The sequence below is a fragment of the Artemia franciscana genome, chromosome 14, assembly GCF_032884065.1.
Source record: "Artemia franciscana chromosome 14, ASM3288406v1, whole genome shotgun sequence".
Lineage (NCBI taxonomy): Eukaryota > Metazoa > Arthropoda > Branchiopoda > Anostraca > Artemiidae > Artemia > Artemia franciscana.
The window spans coordinates 7615315-7638896 of record NC_088876.1 but is presented as its reverse complement, the minus strand read 5'-3'; the positions used below and the strand labels follow the sequence as shown (position 1 = coordinate 7638896).

At 36.0% G+C, this 23582-nt stretch overlaps 2 protein-coding genes and 1 long non-coding RNA gene across 6 annotated transcripts in view; 2 read left to right on the top strand and 1 right to left on the bottom strand.

The window, feature by feature from the left end:
• The window catches only part of LOC136035264 (ras and EF-hand domain-containing protein homolog), a 100921-nt gene extending 91984 nt beyond the window's left edge, over nt 1-8937 (top strand). For 2 of the 4 annotated variants that reach the window (XM_065716934.1, XM_065716937.1), the window contains 2 exons: nt 937-1133; nt 8549-8930. In XM_065716934.1, coding sequence (XP_065573006.1) covers nt 937-1133; nt 8549-8669 — 318 coding nt within the window. In that variant the 3' untranslated portion in view covers nt 8670-8930. Of the gene's footprint in view, nt 1-936; nt 1134-8548 lie in introns of all 4 variants that reach the window. The other 2 variants (XM_065716935.1, XM_065716936.1) reach the window with 2 other exon arrangements.
• Nucleotides 1-23582, top strand: part of LOC136035268 (uncharacterized) — a 278010-nt gene that overhangs the window by 205857 nt on the left and 48571 nt on the right. The window lies entirely within an intron of this gene.
• LOC136035267 (voltage-dependent calcium channel subunit alpha-2/delta-1-like) overlaps nt 11519-23582 on the bottom strand; it is a 47353-nt gene continuing 35289 nt past the window's right edge. The window contains exons 9-11 of the mRNA XM_065716943.1: nt 21673-22079; nt 17036-17112; nt 11519-12479 (exon numbers count right to left, since the gene is read on the bottom strand). Coding sequence (XP_065573015.1) covers nt 12372-12479; nt 17036-17112; nt 21673-22079 — 592 coding nt within the window. The 3' untranslated portion in view covers nt 11519-12371. The remainder of the gene's footprint in view (nt 12480-17035; nt 17113-21672; nt 22080-23582) is intronic.

The window sequence follows — 23582 nt, the reverse complement described above, 5'->3', positions numbered from 1 at the left end:
GGTCCTGAATTGGAATTTGGGGACCCAAAGTCATGCGCAAGCCCGTTTGTGGCATACCGATGTGCTCAGGACCATTACATTACACTAATGATAAATGGCTGGTTGTGGTAATATTCAATTATGAATAATCAATAATCGGCTCCATACCATTATAGTACAAAAAGATCTCTATCAATTGTAGATTAGAACCCATATTAAATATCGTTTATAAGACATCATGTCACTTCGAACTCAATTCAATTACTTAATAACATGCTTGGCAAACAAAACTCAGATAATAATGGTTCTAGAAGTTTCCTTATCAACCTGAAATTGCGATAACACTATGGGCTTTTGTTGTATCAATTGAATGGTTTCACTGAGAATATATTGTTTCTAGAAAATGCTAGGTATCTCCTTAGAAGTTTTTAGCTGAATACGAGGGACTAGCAAATCCAATAGCACATTGAGATAGGGCTCTTGGTGTATCCAAAGGACCCTCTTATGGAAGATTTTTAAGAAAAGTGCCAGTACCATGGATCGAAGGGGGTGGGCTCTTGTTGGATCCAAAGGGGGGATACTATGATCTTTTACTTTCTAATAGTTGCATATTACTTACGTGAAATTAGTATTCTGTAATACAGACGATCTTGAAATACAATATACCCTGATTAAATCGTACCTCCTTAAATTTGTGCCAATCTGCATTACATGGGATTCTCAAAGTATTTAATAGAGAGAGTAGGTGGGGATTACGTTTGAAACAAATTGGTCAATAGAATGCCATCTTTTTCCGAACATTGATAACTACTATAATATTTTTCGCGTTCTAAGCAGACCGATGGAAGTTGCCAAATACTGAGTCTATATTGGAAAACGTCAAATATCTCCTCTGTGGGTGTCTGCTATTCCGAATCAAAATGTTAGAATATAAAAAATTTCTTTTGTGTCTTTAAGGGAAATTTACTCAAAGAAGTACCTATGATTCTTTGTGGTAATAAAGTGGATTTGCGAGGAAATGATGAAAATGATGGCATCAGGTGTATTAACGTAGAACACTGCACCCAGTTTTCAAGTGGTTTCCACATACCGTATTTTGAAGTAAGTTCGAAGAGTGGTTATAATGTCAGCAATGCAATCAAACATTTGGCCCGGTAATATACATATTTTTTAATTTAACACAGTAATTCTTTGATTTAAGTCTAGCTTTCGCGAGTTTTCTTGTTTTCCAAGTTTCGCGTTTTTTTTGCGTTACATGTTTTTTTCTGTTTTTCCTTGTCTATTTCAAATTTTATGAATACTCTTTAAATATTTTTTTCAGATTATAGGACTTATCTTAAGTTGTTAATCGAAAAATCACTGGTGTTAGATTATGGTCTTGTTGATACATTTTGATTATCAAATATTAAATAAAAGAATTGTGACAAAAACCGAACTTTAGGGTAAAGAAACGTTAAAAGGGTGCGGGGAGGGTAGCCCCCTATATGCGGAATAATTTTTTGCGGCTTTAAGTTTTGATGTTGCTCCTTGCTTTCAGTTGAAAAAAACATTTCATTTAGTTTCTGACCGTTTTTAAACCATGCCGGGACATTTTTTTACCCGTCGTGTAAAATTTACGCTGGGAACTTCCTCTAGAAAACATTCCCCCCTACATAAACTTATTCATATGGACAAACATCCCTTGCAGAAAATCCTCTCCGCCCGCCCCAAAAAATATCGTATATTTCCCAATAACAAACACTATAAACGAGAACTATGGGTTAATTACGTAACTTACAGACCGTTTCTCAGGGACTATGAGGATCATTTCATCTCTGTAAGCATGGTTATTGGACTGAACCAAATACTGAACCAAATGGCTATCTCAAATTTTTTATCGGATACCTTTGGAGAGAAAGGGGACGGGAGGAAATTAGTTCCCTCCAATCTTTTTGTTAACTTAAAAAGGGTGTTAGAACTTTTGATTTCCGTTCTAATGAGCTCTCCCCAATCGTATAGGAGCACTGTTTCGATACGATTACACGGGTTAAAAAAAAGTATACAACAACAAATAAAAACACATTTGTGATATTGTGCAAAATTTACAAAATTCCCCATTTTTGAACATAGGAGCTTGAAGCCTCCACAGTAAGGTTTTCTGATATGCTTAAGCTGATTGTGGGATTTTTATTAAGATATTTTGAATTTTTGGGGATGTTCTCCCTAATTGAAAATCTAGAAAATTTTCTCGGGCTTGTAGCTTTTGATGGATAACATTGAACTTAATGAATCTTATGTATTTGGAAGTAGCATAAAATTCCAATTCTTTGGATGTATCTATTGCTATCAAAACTTGTTTTTTTTAGAGATTCAGTTACTTTTGGACCGAGTCACTCCTTACTTAAAGTTCATTACTACAAAATATTTGACTGTTAACTGACAAATTTAGCATTGTGATCATCAATATCCTTGTAACCTACAGGCGATGCTGAAATCGTTATTACGATTTCCAGTTGGCTGATAGTTTGGCGTTAAATTCGAATTTCAAATCTCTTTCCATTTCGGAAAATCATGAAAATTGGTATGGTAGGGAAGTTCTAAATGTGGAACTTCTTAAGAAAAAAAAATGTGTATATCATACTAAAACCCTTGGAAGGTTTGGTGACAGTAGAACTACTCCCGTGCGTAATAATTTATTTTTATTTTAAGTTTGATTTGACTAACATTCCAACTATGCAGCTTACAATGCAGTCTTAACTATGCAACTATGCAGCCTTACAACTATGTAGAATCCTAAGAAAGTGTTAGCTCCAGAAAGTACTAAGCAAGCTGGTCAACCAGCATCAGCCGAGAGGGGTGAACTTGTAAAAGTATGTTGTGCAGTTAGTGCTACAGTTTTAGCGATCCCCCCTTTTATGGTTTTTCCGAGTTTTCACCTCAAAGATGGAGTGGTCTGGTGCCCCTACTGGCACGAAAGGTGCTGCTTATATAAGCAGATGGATGTCTGTTGAAACCATTCCATAATTTCTATAATACTTTCAAAAGATTACACGATGCAGTCTTGCCTAAAAGTTTTATTAATCATGGACAACCATGCGAGCAATGGATTCCTGTTCTACTACATATTCTACTTATTCCTATCCCACTGCACACAAGTCCAAGCTTCAGCCCCTGGATAGACCTTTCTTTGGACCACTAAAAGCTCACTTCAATAGAACAGCCAATGGGTGGATCCTTAACCATCCTGGTTAGTTCATCAATATCGATAATATTGCAGAACTAGTTGGCACTGTTTTCCCACAGGCTTTCAAGCTGCAGAATATTTGTTCTGGCTTCAGTGTTTTTGGAGTCTATCCCTTCAGCCATGATATTTCTAAGGGTTACGAATTCTTGAGCTCGAATGTTTCTTATCGTGCAGAGCCAGCCACTCTGAGCATTAATCCTCATGAAAGCAATGATTCTCCTAAACCAAGTACATCTTCTAGTGCATCTTTAGAATTACGAGCAAAAACTCCTGTATGCCCAAATGTATCCCTTCAAAAGATTTTTCCTCGCCCTCAAGCCAGTGCCAGAACACATATTATCAATCACAAAGGACCAAGACCATCATAGCCACTGACACACCTATTAAAAATCAACTGATGAAAGACTTCGCTGAACGAACAGAAAAGGCTTAGGGAAAGAAAAAAGGGAGAAATAATATTATAAAAATTAGCAAGAAAAAAGCAAAAAGGCCTTGAGTTTTAACATCATAGAGTAGTCAGGATGAAATAGAAGAAGAATCCGATGTAAGTCACTCAGATGATGAGAGCATGCATAGAGATGTTGTGGGAGACATTGACTCTGAATAAATGAAAACTGGTGACTATGTACTTGTCTTAGAGGGTAAAATAGGGAAAATCCCTATCTAATCAGTTGGGAAGATAATTTCACTGGTGAAAGACAAATATCAGGTACGCTATTCTAAAAAGTCATGCCTATCAAGAAGTTTACGAGGACCGATCATATTTTTATATCTGACAGGGCAAGCATCATAATGAACATTGGCCTCCATCATTTACTGATGGCACTATGCAACAAGCAGAACAGCTTGCTATCCAAGTGAACCTGTCCCAATTTGACATCAAGTAGTCGTGATTGCTTTAAATATCAAATCGGAGCAGCTGAGTTGAAGCCTACAGCTAATATTGCCTAAGTTGTTACTGCTAACATAGTTCTTACATATATTTGATACATTTTAATAAACGACCAACCATTCTCTTTTTGATTTCCCATGCTTCTTCTTTACTCTCTTTTTACTTCTGATTTCGACTTTTCTTTTTCTGACTTTAGCAACTCAGGGTATATTGGACATCAGTGTCTGAATTACCCATAATAAGTGTCCATTATACCATGGTAGTCCTGGTATATGAACACCAGGGATGTGAACTTCGAAAAGCGCAGTTTGACTTCAATTTGACTTCAAGTGGTCGTGATTGCTTAAAGTACCAAATCTGAGCAGCTGAGCTGAAGCCTACAGCTAATATTGCCTAAGTTGTTACTGCTAACATAGTTCTTACATATATTTGATACATTTTAATAAACGACCAACTATTCTGTTTTTGATTTCCTTTACTCTCTTTTTTACTTCTGATTTCGACTTTTCTTTTTCTGACTTTAGCAACTTAGGGTATACTGGATATCAGCGTCTGAATTACCCATTATAAGTGTCCATTATACCACGGTAGTCCCGGTATATGAACACCAGGGATGTGAACTTCGAAAAGCGCAGCCCATTTAAATTTAGAGGGAAAATTCAAGAATAATTATCAGTAAAAACGCTAATTTTCAATGTAATAGCTTTTCCATGGCGTATAATTACCTTTTCAGATATTGACCTTACCAAAAATAGTTCTTTAAGAGCCAAATACGAAACAAAAGACTGTTGTGCTTAAAATACTTAAAATTTCTGCTACTTTGCGGCAGCAAGAGACCAGAAGTGAACCCCCTAGTGACTGATCAAAATCTTGGCTACTCCCCTGCTTCAAAGTTCTTCAGAAATTAGTATTGTAAATATATGCGTTTGATAAACTTTAGCCACACCTCTTAAGAAATCCTGGACCAACTTTCACCAGTATTTCGGTAAAACAAAAAGAGTTTTCATGCCTAATTGTTTATCTAGTTCCTGATACACAACCAGAAGATCAAGAGGGTGAGAAGAGCAGACAAGGCCTTACAACAGAATTTGGCTGAGAGTGTAATGCATTAGGGGACATCAGACTTTCACATCTAATCCTATCCTTTCCAGCAGGAAACGGACGATATTTTTCTAGAGTCGGATAACTCCGTAGCTTTTATATCACTAAACAGTCCCAGAATAATGTTACCAGAAGATCCTTTTCCTTTAGATCTTGCTGACTTTTTCAGTGATTCAAAATCCAAGCCCCCAATTAGAAGCTGCATTTGAATGATACCGCAGCTAACTGATGGAAAAAACATGAGACTCTCTTAATGAAGTTCATCAATCTAAAATACTTGACGAAGAAGATGTTTTGGGTAAACTTTTTGAGGTTGTTGAAATTATATCGCCTTCATCAAGTATTGCACTTACAATGATGAAAATTCTAAAAGATGCTCGCGTGAAAGCCAAGGAAACTCAGGTGCTACTACCACAAGAGTTTAGAGTGGAACATGATCCCGGAAATCGCCCCAAAACCTTGACAGATAATCAAAGGTGGTACCTCATCAACCTAGGACCTCGTCAACCTCGTCTCCGAAGCTATCCAACTAATATTTCCATTTTTGGTGTTAGACACGCTACAACATTTGTCAGAAGTTGGCATGACGGTCGTAAACGTTTGGAATATTCAATTCAGAAGGATGCTGCGTTCTAACACGTCTTCTGTGTTTTCTTTCTGGGTCTGGTAAGAATAGAAGCAGCGATGCTTTTGTTGCTGGGATTCGTCAATTGGACAAAATGAAAAGCCGAGGAATTGGCCAGGATGGCCAATAGGCCGCAACAGAAGCACTTAAGTAGCCGACCATTTCAAGCTGCTCAGCTTGATTTCATGCAATTTACCAAGTGTAACTCTTCTTTAGGATTTACGATGAACAAACAGGAGTGCAACATCAAGAACTTGCAGGCTGTCGATGAGGAAAAGAATCGAAGCGAGGAAAGGAGCGATATTATAATATGCTACTTCAATGACCTTGATTCATAGAATTTCTTTTGGTTTACCTTTCCTCTCCCCTAAATACAAATTTAAGATCCACCTAACCTCACCCCAAAGACTCCCTAAAAGTTTCAACATGATTCCCAAAACCATTCTCAAGATATTGCAGACAGTTTAGAAATATAACGTAACAAGCATCTTTTGTTTTACTCAGGTACATTTGTCGTCTCCGATGTATACCGTTGGGAAAACAGTGAGTAGTCTAAGCAATTCAAGGCCATTGCCCTGGGGCTGGGATGGTGCTGTTGACCCCGAAGGCATACTTCTTAGACTTTCTGACTTTTTCAAACAAAATGAGTGTCTCGAAAATCTGATCCAAATTAACAGGGGCTGTTGGGGGATAAATAGCAAATAACCACGGTTACTATCAAATCTGATTCGGTCATTTTTAAGATTGCCCTCTTCTAGGACCAAAAACTAAGTCTCATTGTTAGCTTAATAGACTCCGGGCAACTTCTCCCTCTAAATTCCCCTTCTCAACGTCTTAATCTCTATTTATAAATTTTTTTACCCAAGTTCTATAGGAAATAATTAATCAATCGGTAGCACTCTTAACGGAAGCAAATTAGTTCGAATCTGTACTCAGAACTCGGTGACAACTTGATTTTATTATTAAACATGACAAAAAGGATAAGGCATCGTAATTGGTGTTGTTATATAAAATATCCCCCAATGGTTCTCGTTAAATTTGATTAGTCTAATATGGTGCGAGTCTGCAGTTCCAAGGGGGCTGTTTCCACTGCCCAAGCGTTGCCACCGAGAAAAAGGTTTATTTTAAGCTTAGGGCTACTGAAAGTCTAATTTAATAAATTATTAAATTAGGCTTGGGTCTTAGTGTCAATTATAAAATAAATAAATACCAGCTAATTAGATTGAAAATGTGAGTACTACTATTACGACTTTGATTAAATCAGTTTACGGTCTTCAACTGGAATGCGATAGTAAATTCGTGTGTCTTAAGGTGGGATAAGAACATGGAATAGCCTTGATTAATAAGAAAAAATTTTATCCGTTAAACCCAAAACAAGGTATTTACTATTTCTCCTAACAAGAATAAGTATTCCTTAGACCTTAGGTAAACCTTAATCTCAACAGGGAAGACCTATACAGATTTTCCTAGACAGGAAAAAACTCTAAATTCTTAGCTTGACTTATAACACTCCTCTCCCTTAGCCTCTTAGCATAGACTCTTCAGCTACTCGGCTTTATAAACTGCCGAGAAAGGATTGGGGAGGTAAAAGAACAAGCTAGAGAGGGAATAAACTTCTCCTCTGTATTCAGACTCTATCATATAGAGATTAGAGAACGAATATTAGGAGCTACACATGACTGGAATCTAGTGAAGTCCAATTCTATGCGTGGAAATACTGTGCCCAAGTTCCAAGAAACACTAGCCTGGGAAAAAGGGGTACAGCCTCCTTAAACTTTTCCCTCCCTTGTTGTGAATTATTCCGCCTTGAGCCCTTGGTTATTCTAAGCTTATACCAATAGTTTTATGCTTCTGGTAAGGAACTTTCTACTCCAGTTCGTAAGAAAGGAGTCTAAAGATTAAATAATCTTAGACTGAATTATCTTTCAATATTGTTGGTTTCAAGACCCAGTCTTAACTGAGAAGAAGTATAAAAAGAAATCACAAGACCCTTAACTGCATAAAAAATATCTAAAAAGGACATTAGACTACTAAGGGGTAACTATATCATTCCGAAGACGTAAGTCCTCCAAGGACAAAATACTGCTCTAACTAAGGTTAGAGCCAAAACCCAAAAAGGAAAACAAGAGTTTGTTTGACAACTTAACTCAATACGAATTTAAGGTTGTTTCGGTTTAAACAAAGTGACGAAAGGATTTTACAATATTATCTGAATATGGCATTGAAAGAAGTTGAGACGGGCAGGTTCTATTTCTTCTTTCTGCTTTGGCGTTCTTTTAACCTGAAGACCCAAATATATAAGTTTTGAGTCATTTCAGAAATAGTTCCTATGCCCCTCTCTTAGCCCCATTATGGGGGGAGGGGCTATATCCCGGAATGTGTCCCAAACTAGTGGGAGGGGGCTAATGTGACAAGAGCGCCAGTAATTGACGAAATTGTCAAATTCATTTTTAAAAAAAGAGTGAAAACAGAAAAAAAAACAAGGAATGAGGGTGCGAGAAAAATTTTGTAATCCAGGTTGGGGTATCCAACCTGGGGGCCATGGTTCCACCGCTGCATGAAACACTTACTCAAAGATTAGCTGGTGACTGTTAAAGGTCGAAGAGAAACAAAATTTGGAGCAAAATCAACTAAAACTAAAATATAAAGTTTGGTTTCATTGAATGTCTTCCATGTTCCAATCTGAAATTTAAATATTTTTGTTTTATTCTGTTATTTTATTTTATAGCCTAATGATTGCAGTTGAGGATAAAGAAGTGATGGCATCAACATTCACACTCAATTCGGTTAAGCGTAAGTCTCGTTGCTGTGGTCTTTGGAATCAAGATCAAAAGAAGCAAACTTCTTGAGAGCCTTCCGATTCCAGTTTATTTTGTTGTCAAACGGGAGTGAAAAATTTTTCACATGGCTTATGGAGGAAACTTCTGTTTTTCCCATTGTTTAGAAATTGTAACTTTATTTAATACATGTTTTGTTGATTTTTGTGATGTTAGGGTGGGACTGCCATCTTTACTCCTCCAAATGGGAACTCGAATTTGATCACCTTAATAAAGTACTTTTGAGAAAAACAAACAAACATATTTTACCTTATTTGTATCTGAATAAAATGAATATATTGAAAATCTCTTACATTTGAATTGTGAAGTCGGTCGAGAGGAAATTTTTGCCAAATCGAAAGGTTGTTGTAATGTTCCAATGAACCTTCTAGGAGTGGATATATATCCCTAATTACAAAATATTAATATATTCTGATATTCCTGTGTCATATCTTTTCAAACAGTTCCTATGTGACTAATACTCGCTAACCTCAGCTCAATCCTCGTTTAACTCAACCCCCCTTTATATGAACCGCCATACAACTCGATTCTCGTTTAGCTCAACTCTCATTCAATTTAACCCTATGAGACCCAATGCTCATCTAACTCTAATTTAACTCATCCCCATTTTAACTCAACCCCATCCAACTCAACCCACTTATGATCCAAACCTATTTAACTGAAACACCACATAACTCAATCACAATTCACTTCAACCTCTGTCTTATTCGACAATCATTGAATTCAAATCCATTCTGCTAACTTAACGTAGCTATGGCTAGATTCAAGCTTATTCATTGGCCAATTTGAAAGAATTATTACCTAATTGCTTAGACTTAGATTCTCCTACGTCTGGAGGCACATACAGCAGTGACGGCCGACATCCAAACCTCCAACTTGGCCGAACCTGTACCAAAGACCATAGTTCTTTCAGCGTGGTTCAGAGAATCGTCACCTCTTTCTCCAGGAATCGATCAAGTGTTCTGCGTTGTCTTTCACTCCTACAAATGCCAGGTGGGGCTTAACATCATCCATCGTGTGGAGGCGCCCTTCGCCCCTGTGTGTCATATGTCCCCAGTACTTCCATCTTCTCATTCTCATCTCGTCAGTCAACAGTAGTTGTTCGATATCTTTCGTTATCTGGGTATCGTTACTCTTTCGGTCCAATATATCGTAAGGATTTCTACGTAGGCAATTGTTCTCGAAGCTGACTAGTCTTTTATCAGCATTCTTTGAAAAGCTCAAAGACTCTTATCCATGACAAAGTAAAGAGAGTACATTACTCCTAAACAATCGCAATTTCAACTTCTGAGAGTATATTCTTGAGCTGAGAAAATGCACCACCTACATACGCTATGCGTAGCACGACTTTTATATCACAATTCATATCTTGGGTCACTGTACTACCTAGGTGATTAAATTCTCTGACCTCTTCTATATCAGTGCCTTCCTATCGAATGCCAGATGCAAAGGTCGTCACAGCTCTGTTTGACATACTTTTCGTTTTATCAACATTAATTTTCAGACCAATATGGGCAGTTTTCGATGCTAGTTCATTTTGATTAAATTGAATGTTCTCTTGGCAGTGAACCACGAGAGCAATTCGTCAGCGAAATCGCAGTCGTGTATTTGACGGTTGGGGCTTAGTTGTATGCCTCCTCTAAGGTGGCAAGCTCGAAGACAAATTCTATAAGTATTGCGAATAATATCAGAGATAGTAAACATCCCTGACATACACCGTACTCGACAGGAAAACACTCTGACAGCCAATTTTCTGTCTAGACTGCACAAACATGTGGAGTATATAGGGCTTTGATCATATTCACAATCTTTGGAGGCATTTCTTACGCTAAGAGAATTTTCCACATTGCCTCTCGGTGCACAGAGTCAATTGCTCTCAAGAAACACTAAAATAATCTATACTTGCCATTCGTCCGATTCCTCCAGTAGGACATGTAAGCTAAATATCAGATCACAGCAAGAATGATTTGAGCGGAAACCATGTTGCTCATCCCTTAAAATCAAATCCACTTGAGGCTGAATTCTACTAAGTATAATCTGACATAGAACTTCATTTTTTATTGTCTGGAGAGTCAACTGTCGAAAGACAAATGATGTCCTTTGATATTTCTTGAAGAGTTTAATGACAACGCCTTTATTCTAGTCGGGAGGGACAGCCTCTAGTCCCACAATTTACAAAGCAGCTTAAATAGTGGACCAGAAGAGCGTTTCTTCCATATTTCAACAGATGCGGAGGGATCCCGCTACATCCAGCTGCTTTCCCATTTTTGTGTGACCTCAGAACTGTTACAAGATGGGGCCCGAACAGATATCCAAGTTAAATAGGCGTGCTTCGGGGACAAAGAGTGGCTCATGGGGTACCAGCTTGCTAAAAAACACCCAAAAAGTATTCACTTCATTGGTTCTGGACATTGATTGATAAGCAGCTAATAAAATGAAAACAGAAATCACCAATGCAACAGCACAAACACAGAAATAAATATACATCATAAAAAAAAGAAGAAAGACACAAGGAGAAAGGAAGACTGTTTTCCTACTTTGGTAATTAATATAGATCAGTACTTGAACGAGGCCTTAACCCAACTCATCCTTACAATTACATAGGTCAAACAGCATAGCCATACACAATCAACCGTAAAGAATAATCCATGGAAAGGCAGTCGTGTCGTAAGTAAGTATAAGTCGTCATTTACAAAATATTAAAAAACAATAAGAAAGACACATAATTCAGAGGCGACAACCCAACATAAGGGTTTATCAAGAGAATACACACTTGCCTATAGGGTTTCGGACTTCAAGTTCCCGACCCTGGCAAGTGGAATGCCTACCGTAGAAGCTTCTGACGTGTATTTTAGTTCTTGTCTCAGTTTTATTTCAACATCAACTCTTCATGTTTCTTCAGTTTCTTTATTTTTAGTTTAATCTGTTGCAGCATACTGAAATAGAGGCTTAAGATTCACAAAAATGTAGGGGTATGGGGAAGGGGAAATGTATTTTACAAAATCTAAGGAGGGGCAATTTCGTTGATTTGCTCATTTGTACAGTGAAAACATATAAAAAAGGCATTTTTCAATGAAAATATTAAGAAGAAGTATTTTCAAAATTGAAGGGGGAAAGCAAAACTACCCACTACCTCCCTCAATTGAATCTCGTGCAGAAAACTATTCCGTATCCAGTATAAAATTATCCAGAACTACTTTGAGGTATGTTGCCTTCTTGTAATTGGTTACTTCAAATACAAGAATGCATTCAACTTTCAGACCTTTCAACTACACTGAACAAAATGGCTATCTCAAAATCTGGATTGGATGTGTTTGGGGAAGTTATGGGTGTAAGGAGGGGGTGATCTTCCGCCAGGAAATCTTCCGAAAAAAATCCCTCTCCCCACGGAAATATCATCTCCCGCTATCTACCCGTCATGAAGTAATTGTGTTGGTACCTTTCTGATTGTCGTTTGGTTGTGCTTGTTTTGGATTGACCAAATTACTACAATTACAGGGAAAAAGAAATAACGAACTATAAATATGAAATTAAAAATTACACAGAGGAAACAGTAAATAAAGATAAAATTAATGAAAACATAATCTGAATATACAATTATGGATTTGACATGCTTCCTAACTCTATCACATGAGTCGCATCATAGCTTAAAGGCTTAGTCTACAAACCCGTCATTCTCTGAACTATTAATTTATTTTATTACAACAAACTCTGTTAATTACAAACGAATAAAAGGGACATCAAAAGGAAGGAAATGGAATACGTATTGCACAGACACCATCCAGAACTACTTTGAGGTAAGTTGCATTCTTGAAATTTCTCCTGAAAAAAAAGATATAACTCATTTAAATATTCTCTTGTATCGGGTGTTGAACCCATTTATTTTATAACTGCGTTTGTAGCCTGTTTTTGCTTCATTCTTTGATGCTAGACAATCTTCAAAATCAATTAGGATAGGGCTTAATTCAGCCACATATTTCGCTTCGCGTAATCAAGAATGTCGTATCCGCATTTTTTCAAATTTCGAAAAAACACTACTGAGAAAATCAGTATTTCTAGAGCTGCACGCATGGTAGATAGAAAAACGAATAAAACGCCAATTTAAAGTTATTAGTAAGGGAGATCTGTCAGTAGAATTTTGGTTTTGATAGATGAAATTTATATGTTCAAACGAAAAGCAGTTACGACATTTTTGCTCGGCCTTTCTGCTGCTAAGGTAGTTACGACGAAAGCGTAGAACAGTGCTTGGGCTCCTTTTCCACTTTTTTACGACATTTTTTCACCATTGTTTTCTCTGGAATATCCAAAGCTTATTTTAGAGCTCAGAAGTGGCGTTTCTACTTTTCGCGCTACTTTGATCGTTCAAACTTCAACTTCAGAAATTTCAACTTCAGAAATTTCGATTATTTAGTACAAAGAAAGTAAGGTAACTGATTAGGTCTTTACTGATTGCCTTCCCCCTTCTCAGCTTTTTCGATGGCAGGAGAGGAGTTGCAGCTTCTTCTTCTGAGAATGCTGTTTGTACTGCAGTGGGTAGTGGTTGTTGTACCGACCCTTCTTCACAAAAATTCACTTCTAGCACTCCAAATTTTTGCAAAATCACACATCCTTGATTTTTTCAATAAGAATAACAGGCTTGAAACCCTACAACTTTGGGACCACAAGAAACTACTGGATTTGACAGTCAAGAGTTTTTTTTTTCGATGAGTGAATATGATGAATAACATTATACTCAAAAATGCTAAATATAAAATTTAACAAAAGAAAAAAAACCATCAAATTATCCTTAGAAATTTAAGCTACATTTAATGTGTCAAGAAAGGTTTCTTTAAACGAAGATTTAGCTACAGCTCGTGTATTTGGACACATTAAATGATTTTCAGAGATAAGGAACGTTGTGAAAGATGACAAACATTTGAGGTACTGAAGTTATGCGATTATCAACAACAACAATGCCGAGGAGTCTGAAGAGTGATCCAAATTGACTAACGATTGAGTATTCGTGCGGCAGCTGAGTTATTTAGTACGGACAGAGAAGCTATTTGACGATTTTCTTCTTTTTTGAGGACATTCAAAAACTCTTTCCCACCACCAACGGGTTCATAAAGAAGAAGCGATTTGAACATTCAAAAACTCTTTCCCACCACCAACGGGTCCATAAATATGAACATGTGGCTACGTTACAATGCATCAGAGATGAAATAAGAGTGATGGAATCAGTTGTTACTTTTAATGTAACTTGGATTTTTCTTTCAGCCCTGAAAGTAAACACCAGTCATCGTAACACAGTATAAACACCAGTCAGCATAAACAGGTAAGCGTTGTTATCGCGCTTCTCTGTGGTGGTCTCAGGCGGCTTGGTGCTACGGTGAATTGTTAGTAGTAGTAGTTGTAGTAGCTAGTGTCGGCTTTCAGTAAATATTTTTTGATGTTTTATAATATTTTTCTACAAGAAATAATGGTATTTTATACAAAGGCCTCATAAACAGTGTTATCTAATTCAAAATAAAATCAGTGTCGTTCCCATCTTTTACGCTAACAGAATTATAATGATTGACCAGGTTTGTAGAAGGTAAACTGCTAGTCAGCAACACTGGAGCGAAGTTCTGAAGATACTTAATGGGAATAAGGAAGACAAGGCGGAAACTGTGGAACGAAACATTACTTTTAAGTAAAAAATATGTGTATGCCCACAAAGCACTATCTATGAAGCAGTCTGTGATCAGCAGAAATATTATTGAGATGGACCTTCCGACTCGTTCACCTGATTTGGTTCCCTGTAACTTTTTTGTATTCTGTTATTATTCACATTCGGAGATGTTATTTTCTTTAGTTATAGATGTTCAAAATAAAAACGGCAACAACAAAAAACAGAAAAGGTTCTCAGAGGTTTTCTAAAATTGAGTTCTAGGAATATTACGAGACATAGTAGCATCAAATAAGGAAGAGCTAATAATATTGATAAAACTGATACTATTACTTACAAGAACTTCCATATGAGCTAAAACATAGGATATACGGATACTACATTAGAGGTATGTGTGTAACTGAACCCCTGTGCAATAAACCCTCGTACAACTGAGCCCCGGTACAACTGAACGTTTCTTCTTTCTCCTTTTCTCCACATCTCGATTCTGCTTTTTTATGTCTGCTCCTGGGGCTCCCTTCGCCCTTCCACTGTCAATGGGCCTAGGCGTTTACTCCTCCCCCTATAAAATACCCCCGTTTAAAATGCTCCCTTCCTGGAACACACTCTCTGTGGCTGGTTACTTTCCAATCAATTTTTACTTATAAAAAAAGGACTATAACTCTCAATTTCTGAGCGAAAAATCTTTCTCCGAAGTTTCTATGAACGAAAGTGGGGGATGAGGAAGGGGCTCTCCCTATCCTACATGAAATAAATTCTGCTAATTTTTGGGTCAAGTGTTACTGTTTACTTTCATAATAGCAGCGTAGACCAGATATATTCCCAGAAATCAAGAACAATTAAATATCAATTTCATATTTCTTATGTTTTTTTTAAGTTAAAAAATAAACACACGATCTATAATCCCTGGGATTATAAATCAATTCATACCTTCACCCTCCCCTCGTCTCTCTCTTAGAACTAATTCTGCATTTAAATGAAGGCTCAATGAAAGTTTGGATGTTTTGTATTAAAATAAACCCTTATAGGAATCTCCCTCCCTCACTAGCTACAAAAGAATCAGAACACCATTGTTGAGGTTTAAAGCCATTATATGCAAATGTTTTTAATTGCAAAACAACAGGAGATTTATCTAAGACAGTGAAGTTTATACTGACCCAAGGCCGAAAGGGGATAAGGGGGTCTTAGCCCCCCTCCCCAAAACGTTGGTCTGACTCGTAAAAACGTATAAAAATGAATATAAATAAATTTTAATACGTTTTTTACGTCTTTTTGTACCCCCCGCCCCAGAAAATATCTTTTTACGAAACCCCCCGAAAAATCTCTCTGCAACTGTCCCCCTAAGAAACATATGGATACGGTCCGGTATGTTCCTTAAAAAACATTTTGGCTAATTTGGGAGGGGAAAGACGCCCCAAAGGGTACATTTTGATACCAAAACATCCCTACTCTTATTGAGCCTTCAGATAAATACATATTTAGTTTTAAAGAGACAAGGGAAGGGTGGAAGTAGAAACTACTGTATAATCCTCAGGCTATATTCAGGACTTTTGTTGGGAGTGTCAATTTTTCGAGGGGCGGGGAACTGTAAAAAACAAACTAAAAAATGTGATATTGATATTTAATCCCTCTAGATTTCTGGGAATATTTATGGTCTACGGTGCTATTATGATAACATTAATTCCCAAAATAAGCAGAATTTATTCCGTATAGGACGGGGACTGCCCCTTCCTCATTCCCGCCTCCGCCTCATGGTTGTAGAAACTTCGGAGGATGCCTTTTCTATCAGAAATTGATCGCTCTAGTTCTTTTATTTAATAACTCAAAAGCGGTTGAAAACCATCTAGCCACGGGAGGGGGTATTTTCCGGGGGTATGTTATGGAGCGGGTATTTTCTGGAGGTATTTTTGGGGAGGGGGTAAACGGTTAGACCCGTAGGCAGTGACGGGGCGAAGGGAACCCCCATTAACATACATAAAAAAGGAGAAATAAATCTGGCTTTAATGGTTTGTGATGTCTAATTTTCTTTGTTCTTATGATGCATCATCTTTTTATGAATCATCTTGACTGGCATTTGTATCATGAATTCAAAAAATAAACAATTCCAACAAGGTTGAACATGTAGAAATTATAACTTGTGTTTTACCCAATAATATTGCCTCGTGTTTGTAGAATACCAAATAGCTGAGTACGGTGGTTCAGTTATACCAGGGTTCAGTTACATGTGGGTTTAGTTGCACCTTGATTCAGTTGCACGGTGGTTTAGTTACACGAGGGCTCAGCTACACGAATGTTCAGTTATGGGGTTAAGTTGCTTGGGGTTTAGTTACACGGTGGTTCAGTTGCAGTGGGTCTTGCAATAGAATGTTAAGTATTGAGTAAAATTTTAGACATAAAGATACTGCTTTAAAATACTACTGTTAGATATACTGATAAGAATGCTTATAAGAACTATTTTTAAGGGGGTAGCGTGCAAACAGTCTTTGTTTTTGTTACAACTCGTAGCCTTTAAAATCAAGCAGTTTCTACTCTTGGGTCCATAACCAAAAATATATAAATAATTTAAAGAGGAGATTTCACCCCAAAAACTACCTTACCTAAGCTAACGCTCCGATCCTGATTACGCCACTGCCAAAGGTAGATCTACTGGCGCAATTTGTTTTTGTAGAAATTGTCCCTAGTTGTATTAAAAACTAAGCCGACTAGAGCAGAATTTATTTATGTCCCTTACCTTTGGATTAGTAGCATAACAAAGAGCCAATTTTCTTCTGTATCTTCCTCTCGAATTGCATACTTTGATTTCTGATTCTGAAAAAGGTTACAAAATATATTGACCGTTTTTCCTATTGTTTCGTTATTTTCTTAATGTTCATTCACACTGTTTATTCTGTTGCAATATAGCACTGACGTACAACCGAAACTTGTATGAACAAGTTTTTTTTAGGGTGCTTTGAGGTTTTCTGAATTCTACCGTCCTGAAGTTTCCTCCCTCTCCTGGACAATTTGAAAAATTGCAAATCCCTTACTCTTGAGGGGTCAGAATCGAAACAATCCTCAAGAAGTGGGATGTAAAATAAAAGTAAATACAGTTTTAGGAAATAATTTTCAATTCCTCAGGCCATTAAACCTTGGGGCTAATCCCAAAGGAAGGGATTCCCCTCATTCCTCTCATTCCTCTGTGTGTTATGGCAAGAAGAAACATTTTTGATTAAATATTTTTTTAAAATTAGCTTAGGCTACAGTTACCTTAAACGTTTTTTTTTTCAATTTATATCTAATTATGAAGTGGAAGCTAGATAATTTTCTGGAAATAACTTAAAAAACAGAGAAAAATTTTCAACATTGACTCCAGGCACCGACTCATCACTACCAGCTCAGTATCTTATTTTCTGAGGTAGTGATGGCGAGGGGAAATTGATCTTGTCTCTAGGTTCTAAAAATCCTATCTACGCCTCTGCCTTCACCACGTATAACTTTGGGAATTTTAAGAATGTTTTTCTTAATTTTCTCTTTCCGGAAAAATATTATGGGAAAATAGCTAATATACCACGTACACTATTCACTCTATGTATATATATATATACATATATATATATATATATATATATATATATATATATATATATATATATATATATATATATATATATATATATATATATATATATATATATATATACAAAAGAGAAGAAATGTAGAAGTGTTGTTTCTGTTGGCATAAATCCATATCAGGAACTAATAATAGCTATATGAATTAGGAAAATTGCAAGCCCCTCAACAACAAAGATAACCACGGTCAAGCCACCGAATTTCATTTTTAAGTTTATGAATTGCTTCGAAATTTTAATCCACATTCTTTCTTTCAATGTGCACATTAAAACTAGATCACCCCTTGAAGTGTTTAAAATAATGTATTGCTTGAGGGGATTTTCAGACAAAAGCTGGTGTCATTTACTTGGACAACCTCATCAAGGACAATTGGTCAACGTTGATAAACCTCTATCTGTCTTGGTTCATAAGTTGATTTTCTTGCCACAGACCAAATTTTGCAAAGGAAAAACTGCAATTTCTTTGTTAACAGGGCCAGGTAACTATCGCACACCTTAAAAACTTTATGTTTTACCCCAACTCCAATTTGAGACTGGTGTCTGCTTGCTCGCCTGCTAAACCGGAGCTTTCCAGTCAAAAGAAGAAGCATGTCTTGATGGTAGGAATACTTGCCTGCACAACTTCCGAATATTCCGCTAGTACATAGATTACCAAACTCCACTTCAACTCACAAACTTTAGGCTCTAGTCTTAATTGCTAGCTGAAACCATCCTTTTCGGCCAAGGCATGGATTATACGCAGCTTCCCAAAATGTAATGCAACGTTCATTCTTCCGACCTAAGGTTCACACTTTCTGTAAGAACTGCGGAGGTTAGACCTCTACCATATTCTAACAATAATCTGAAATCCTTGAACAACTTAAAAAAAACCTAAGTGTTGTTCCTGTAACAAAATGTGAGACAAATCTCTACTGAGATCTCCACCAGCCCTAACACCCCCCGAAGAAACAAAATGTGAATTCATAGGATAAATAACACTTGCTGGATATTATTGATGAATGTTCAACGTTATTTTCAGGGAGATAACATTTATTGTATTTATTTGTTTCAAAAAGCACCGGTACTAGCGAGCTGCTTTCCTGGCGTTAGATGCCTCTTGGTGCCAATCAGCGTTGCCAGTGCCTTGAAATAAAGTGTGCCAGTTTTCCAACTAAAATTGTACCGAAAGAGATTAAATCGTACCATCTGAAGAGCAGGTAAAGATTTGTTACAATAAGAAGAGAATCTTCGATAAACTGAAACTTGAACAGATACCCAAGTCAGAAAGGACAAGTAAAACCAAAATGTACAGGGATAATTGCAAAACTTTCCAAAAATTTCCAAATCGACTGCATTGTACCAGGACCTCCGAACTTTACCAAAAACACTACAATTGTACCGTGTTGGCAACGTGTTTTAATTATAAAACTGAATATATTTTGAATAATGTAGTCTAATTGTCCATAAGCGACTAAAAGTAATATTAAATCACCTTACCATCAAGTTGACTGGAAAAACTAATGAAAATAAAATGAATATTTAATATAATTATGTTACTTGTTGGAAATGACTACAATTCAATATTCAAGATTTTATTTATCAGTTTTTTTTGCATGTCATAAGATAAAGAAATATTTACAATATGTTTGGTTCTCTGTAAAGCACTAACGACGCAACAGATTAAGAAGTTTTACTGGTGGGGGGCGGCTGAGGCAATAGCCAAACTCAGGTTTATAATAATTTCTCTTCGCTTTAAGTTTTGCTTGAATATTCATTTTAATTTCCGCTCATTTTAAGATTTATTATTTCATCTATTTCAATATTTATTATCTTTATATTTGACGCACTTTTTTATTCTACTTTCTACGTCTTTTGGGTTTCATTCATTCTTTGATAATAATTTCTGGTTGCTCTAAGTTTAAATTGTTATTGGACATAATTTCTGCTTGTCAGAGTTTTAATATGGTTCTTTACTTTCCTTCGAACACTTATTACGAAAGCATATTTTAACTAATCTTGTGCACGATTTTGATTTCCAGACTCTGAAACTAAATGTTTTCCGAGTTTAAGGGTTTCTGCTCAAGAATTGCTGCGTTAAATTAAATTATTTAAAATATATTTAAGTTGATTTACCTTTAAATTAATTTAATTACATTTACTTTACACAAATTAAGTAAATATACTAATGTAATTAGTAAGGTACATACGGCAAGCTAAGTCTTGATTTGATTACATTTTGAATGACAACTTTCGGACTAAAAGCGTATCACAAGAGATTAATTTGTACGATTTGAACAGCAGGTTAAAAATTTGTCATAATAAGAAGATAACTTTCGATAAAATAAAACGAACAGATATACGAATCAAAAAGAAGCGAGAAAAATCAAAATGTACAGGGAAAGTTTATTGTACCAAAAAATTTTTTTTTACTGTTTTTAATATTTGGTAAATGACGACTTATACTTACTTACGACACGACTGCCTGTCCATGGATTATTCTTTATGGTTGATTGTGTATGGCTATGCTGTTTGAACTATGTAGTTGTATGGATGAGTAGGGTTAAGGCCTCATTCAAGCACTGATCTATATTAATTACTGATGAAGGAAAACAGTCTTCTTTTTCTCCTTCTTTCTTTTTTTCTTTTTTTTTATGTGTTTGTGCTGTTGCATTGGTGATTTCTTTTTTCATTATAGTCACACCTCTCTATGCAAAAAGAATTAAGTTTGATAATGACATGGCGTCCTTTTCTTGGCTTTGGCACCACACCTGTTTTTCAGAAGCGGACAATCAAGATTACAAGAAATTGGTTTTAAAAGTTTGCATCAATACTAACGGTTTCCATCGGTTTATGGTTTCAACGGTTAACACTAACGGTAAAGAACGGTTTCCAACCGTTCTTTACTAACGCTACGTCTCCTTAACTTGTGTCAGATTTCTGTTTCAGATAAAAAAAAAATGTCGTTCCAACTTTCTATTTTTTCTAGTTACAAAAATTTACGCCTTCAATCTAGATTATGATTAGTCAATCAACAATTTTATGTTTGAAAGTTAAACAATGTTCAAATTGAAAAATTACAAACGGCGCACATAATTATAACTGTAGTCGTGCGTAATTTTGGTTTTATCGACAATTTGGTTACGGCATAAAGGAGCACCAGCCCGGGTACCGAAGGCCCGGTTGTACTTTATGCTAAGAACGGTAAAAGTGTAAAAGGTAAGAAATTGAATTAATTTTTTTCAACATAACAAATGATAACTGAAAAAGTTAATACCAAATACGTAAATAAGAACGTAAAGAAGACATTAATGTGGGTGTTCAACTTTGTGAAATAGGATTTGTATTTCTTTGATAGGCTAAGACAATGCTGGAATAGTGCAAATATAGTTTCAGTTTGTTTATTCTTAGTTGAGTTGTTCAGTAAAACTTATTCAGTAAAATTGGTAAAGTTTCTGAGCAATAGGACTATAATCTGGAAACATTAAGCTCAAGACATTTTAATAAACAAAAAATTATAAGAATTATAATCGAAATGAAATCGAATTGAATTTAATCGAATTTAAAGAATTTTAAATTTAAGAATTTCAATTTTAAGAATTGTATTTGAATGAAGCATTCTAATCGACAAAAATAAATAGAGCCAAAGTAGTTTCGGGCTTGTTGAATTAATTTTGAGAACACATTAATTATTTGGAATATAAAAAGGGTTATTGAACCCTACAAAATGCCAATTTCTCACCTCTAGTATATATTTTTTTTTATTTTGAAACTACTGTCTTACCTTCTATGGGTTCGTGCAGCAATGGCCCATGCTTACTGCTACAAGGACAGGCTGCCTGAGTCACGACTAAAAGCAAATTCAGCTCAGGTATTCGCTTGGCCAATATGTCCCTCCTGCATTCTCCCTTCTCAGCGATTATATTATGTCCATTTCCCTCAAATGACCGTACTGTAGTTTTTGTATCATTTAATATTTCTACTGTTTCTAATGAAGTCCCAGGACAAGCTACGCTTGCACGCAGGGTCTTAGACTCCGAATTTAGAATAAGCCGATATGAAGCTGATCGAGTTGAGCACAAACGGGTAGTTATCTTTGGAGGCCGAAGGAAGTCCAACCCAATATCTGTCAAAGCATTTCCTCCATTTACTTCTCTTATCCCAAAAATGGGAAATAATACAATGAATACACTAGAAATAAATAAAGTAGCTTTAATAAAAACAATTAAAACTCGACTTAGTTTCAGCAAGATAACGAATCGGAACTTTAAAGGATTAGAAAGAAATATTAACCCTTCCTCGTTGATTAGTAATCCCTGATGTTTTGGGCCGGAAGAAAGGGACCGCAACTCTCAGTTGGGTTCACAACCTTGTTGATGATAGACCGCAGTCACTCAGAAGAAAGTAGCAATGATGCGACATCTATAGCTATTTTCCAACTAATATAAGCCAATCAATGTCCCACAGATTTACAACTAGGTTCAAAATAAGTGAAAGAAAGAAATGAGTCCTTTTCTCAATCTGTCACTTTACTCTAATGAGTTTTGAAGTCACAAAGCTAAATTCTGTTTTTTGTTTGGGGGGTGACACTTAAAACGACGAGAAGCAATTTGGGTATAATAAAAACATAAACAACCAATAGTATCCACCTACTCTAGTAATTGGTAATAGATAGGAGTGGAATGTTTGTGGCCTGTCCCCTCTCCCCCGAAATTTCGAAATTCTCGCCATTTTTCTTACATTTTCTTCCAACTCCTATGTAATAAGCGTTTTTTTTTTGTACTCTTTCAAAGGTTGCAATTTTGCAGGACCCTCAAACTACCTCAAAAAATTCTGGCCTAATTCGTATATTAAAAAAACATCTCCTAAAATACATCTTTTGAGATTTCATCAGAGTCCATAGTAGCCCACTTTTTTCAAGAGCCTCTAAAAACTAATTCTGGAAAGAAATGATTCTAAAGATCCCTCTTGGAAAAAAGGTCCCCCTTCTTTAAGGAATATCTTAAATTACCAAGGACAGTGACAATAGAAGCTGACTCTTTGAATTTGTCAATTGGAAACTTATTAAATCATGTGTGCATTCAGTTGTGTATCTGTTCATTTTATATTCATTTGTACTTCAATTTCATATGTCTATTTATATTGTATTTAATAAATTAGTAATTCAATTTTTATGGAGAAGACCCCATTAACAGTCTTGCAATTTTTGATAGTAACGTGAGCCGAAATAAATGTGGAAGAGAAATATAAAATAAATCTCTTAAACCAAACAGTTAAATTTCTAGCTTTTCTTTCATGGTGTTGATGGCTTTTGGAATCAATTAATTGGTATTGTTTGAACTTTTACAGAAGAAAAGAATTCTAAAATATAACTAATTTTTTTTCAAGGTCCTACGCGACACAGATCAACTGTGATGCTACCCGAAAAGCTTCATAATCTTGAAACACCCAAAAGAAAAAAACATAAATTATGATTTTCAGGTAGGAATAGACCGAAAAAGGGTCAGGGGGGGCCAAATAACCTCATTTTCACGCCACTGGTACATCAAATATTCTTTTTTAATTTTTTGGAAAACAGCAAATTTTGCAGAGAAAAAACAACCAAGCGACGTTGCTACGTGAAATATGACTGACATGTCTAATTGAACACCAAATTCTATAAAATATTTCTAAGAAATAATGTATTAAAAAACA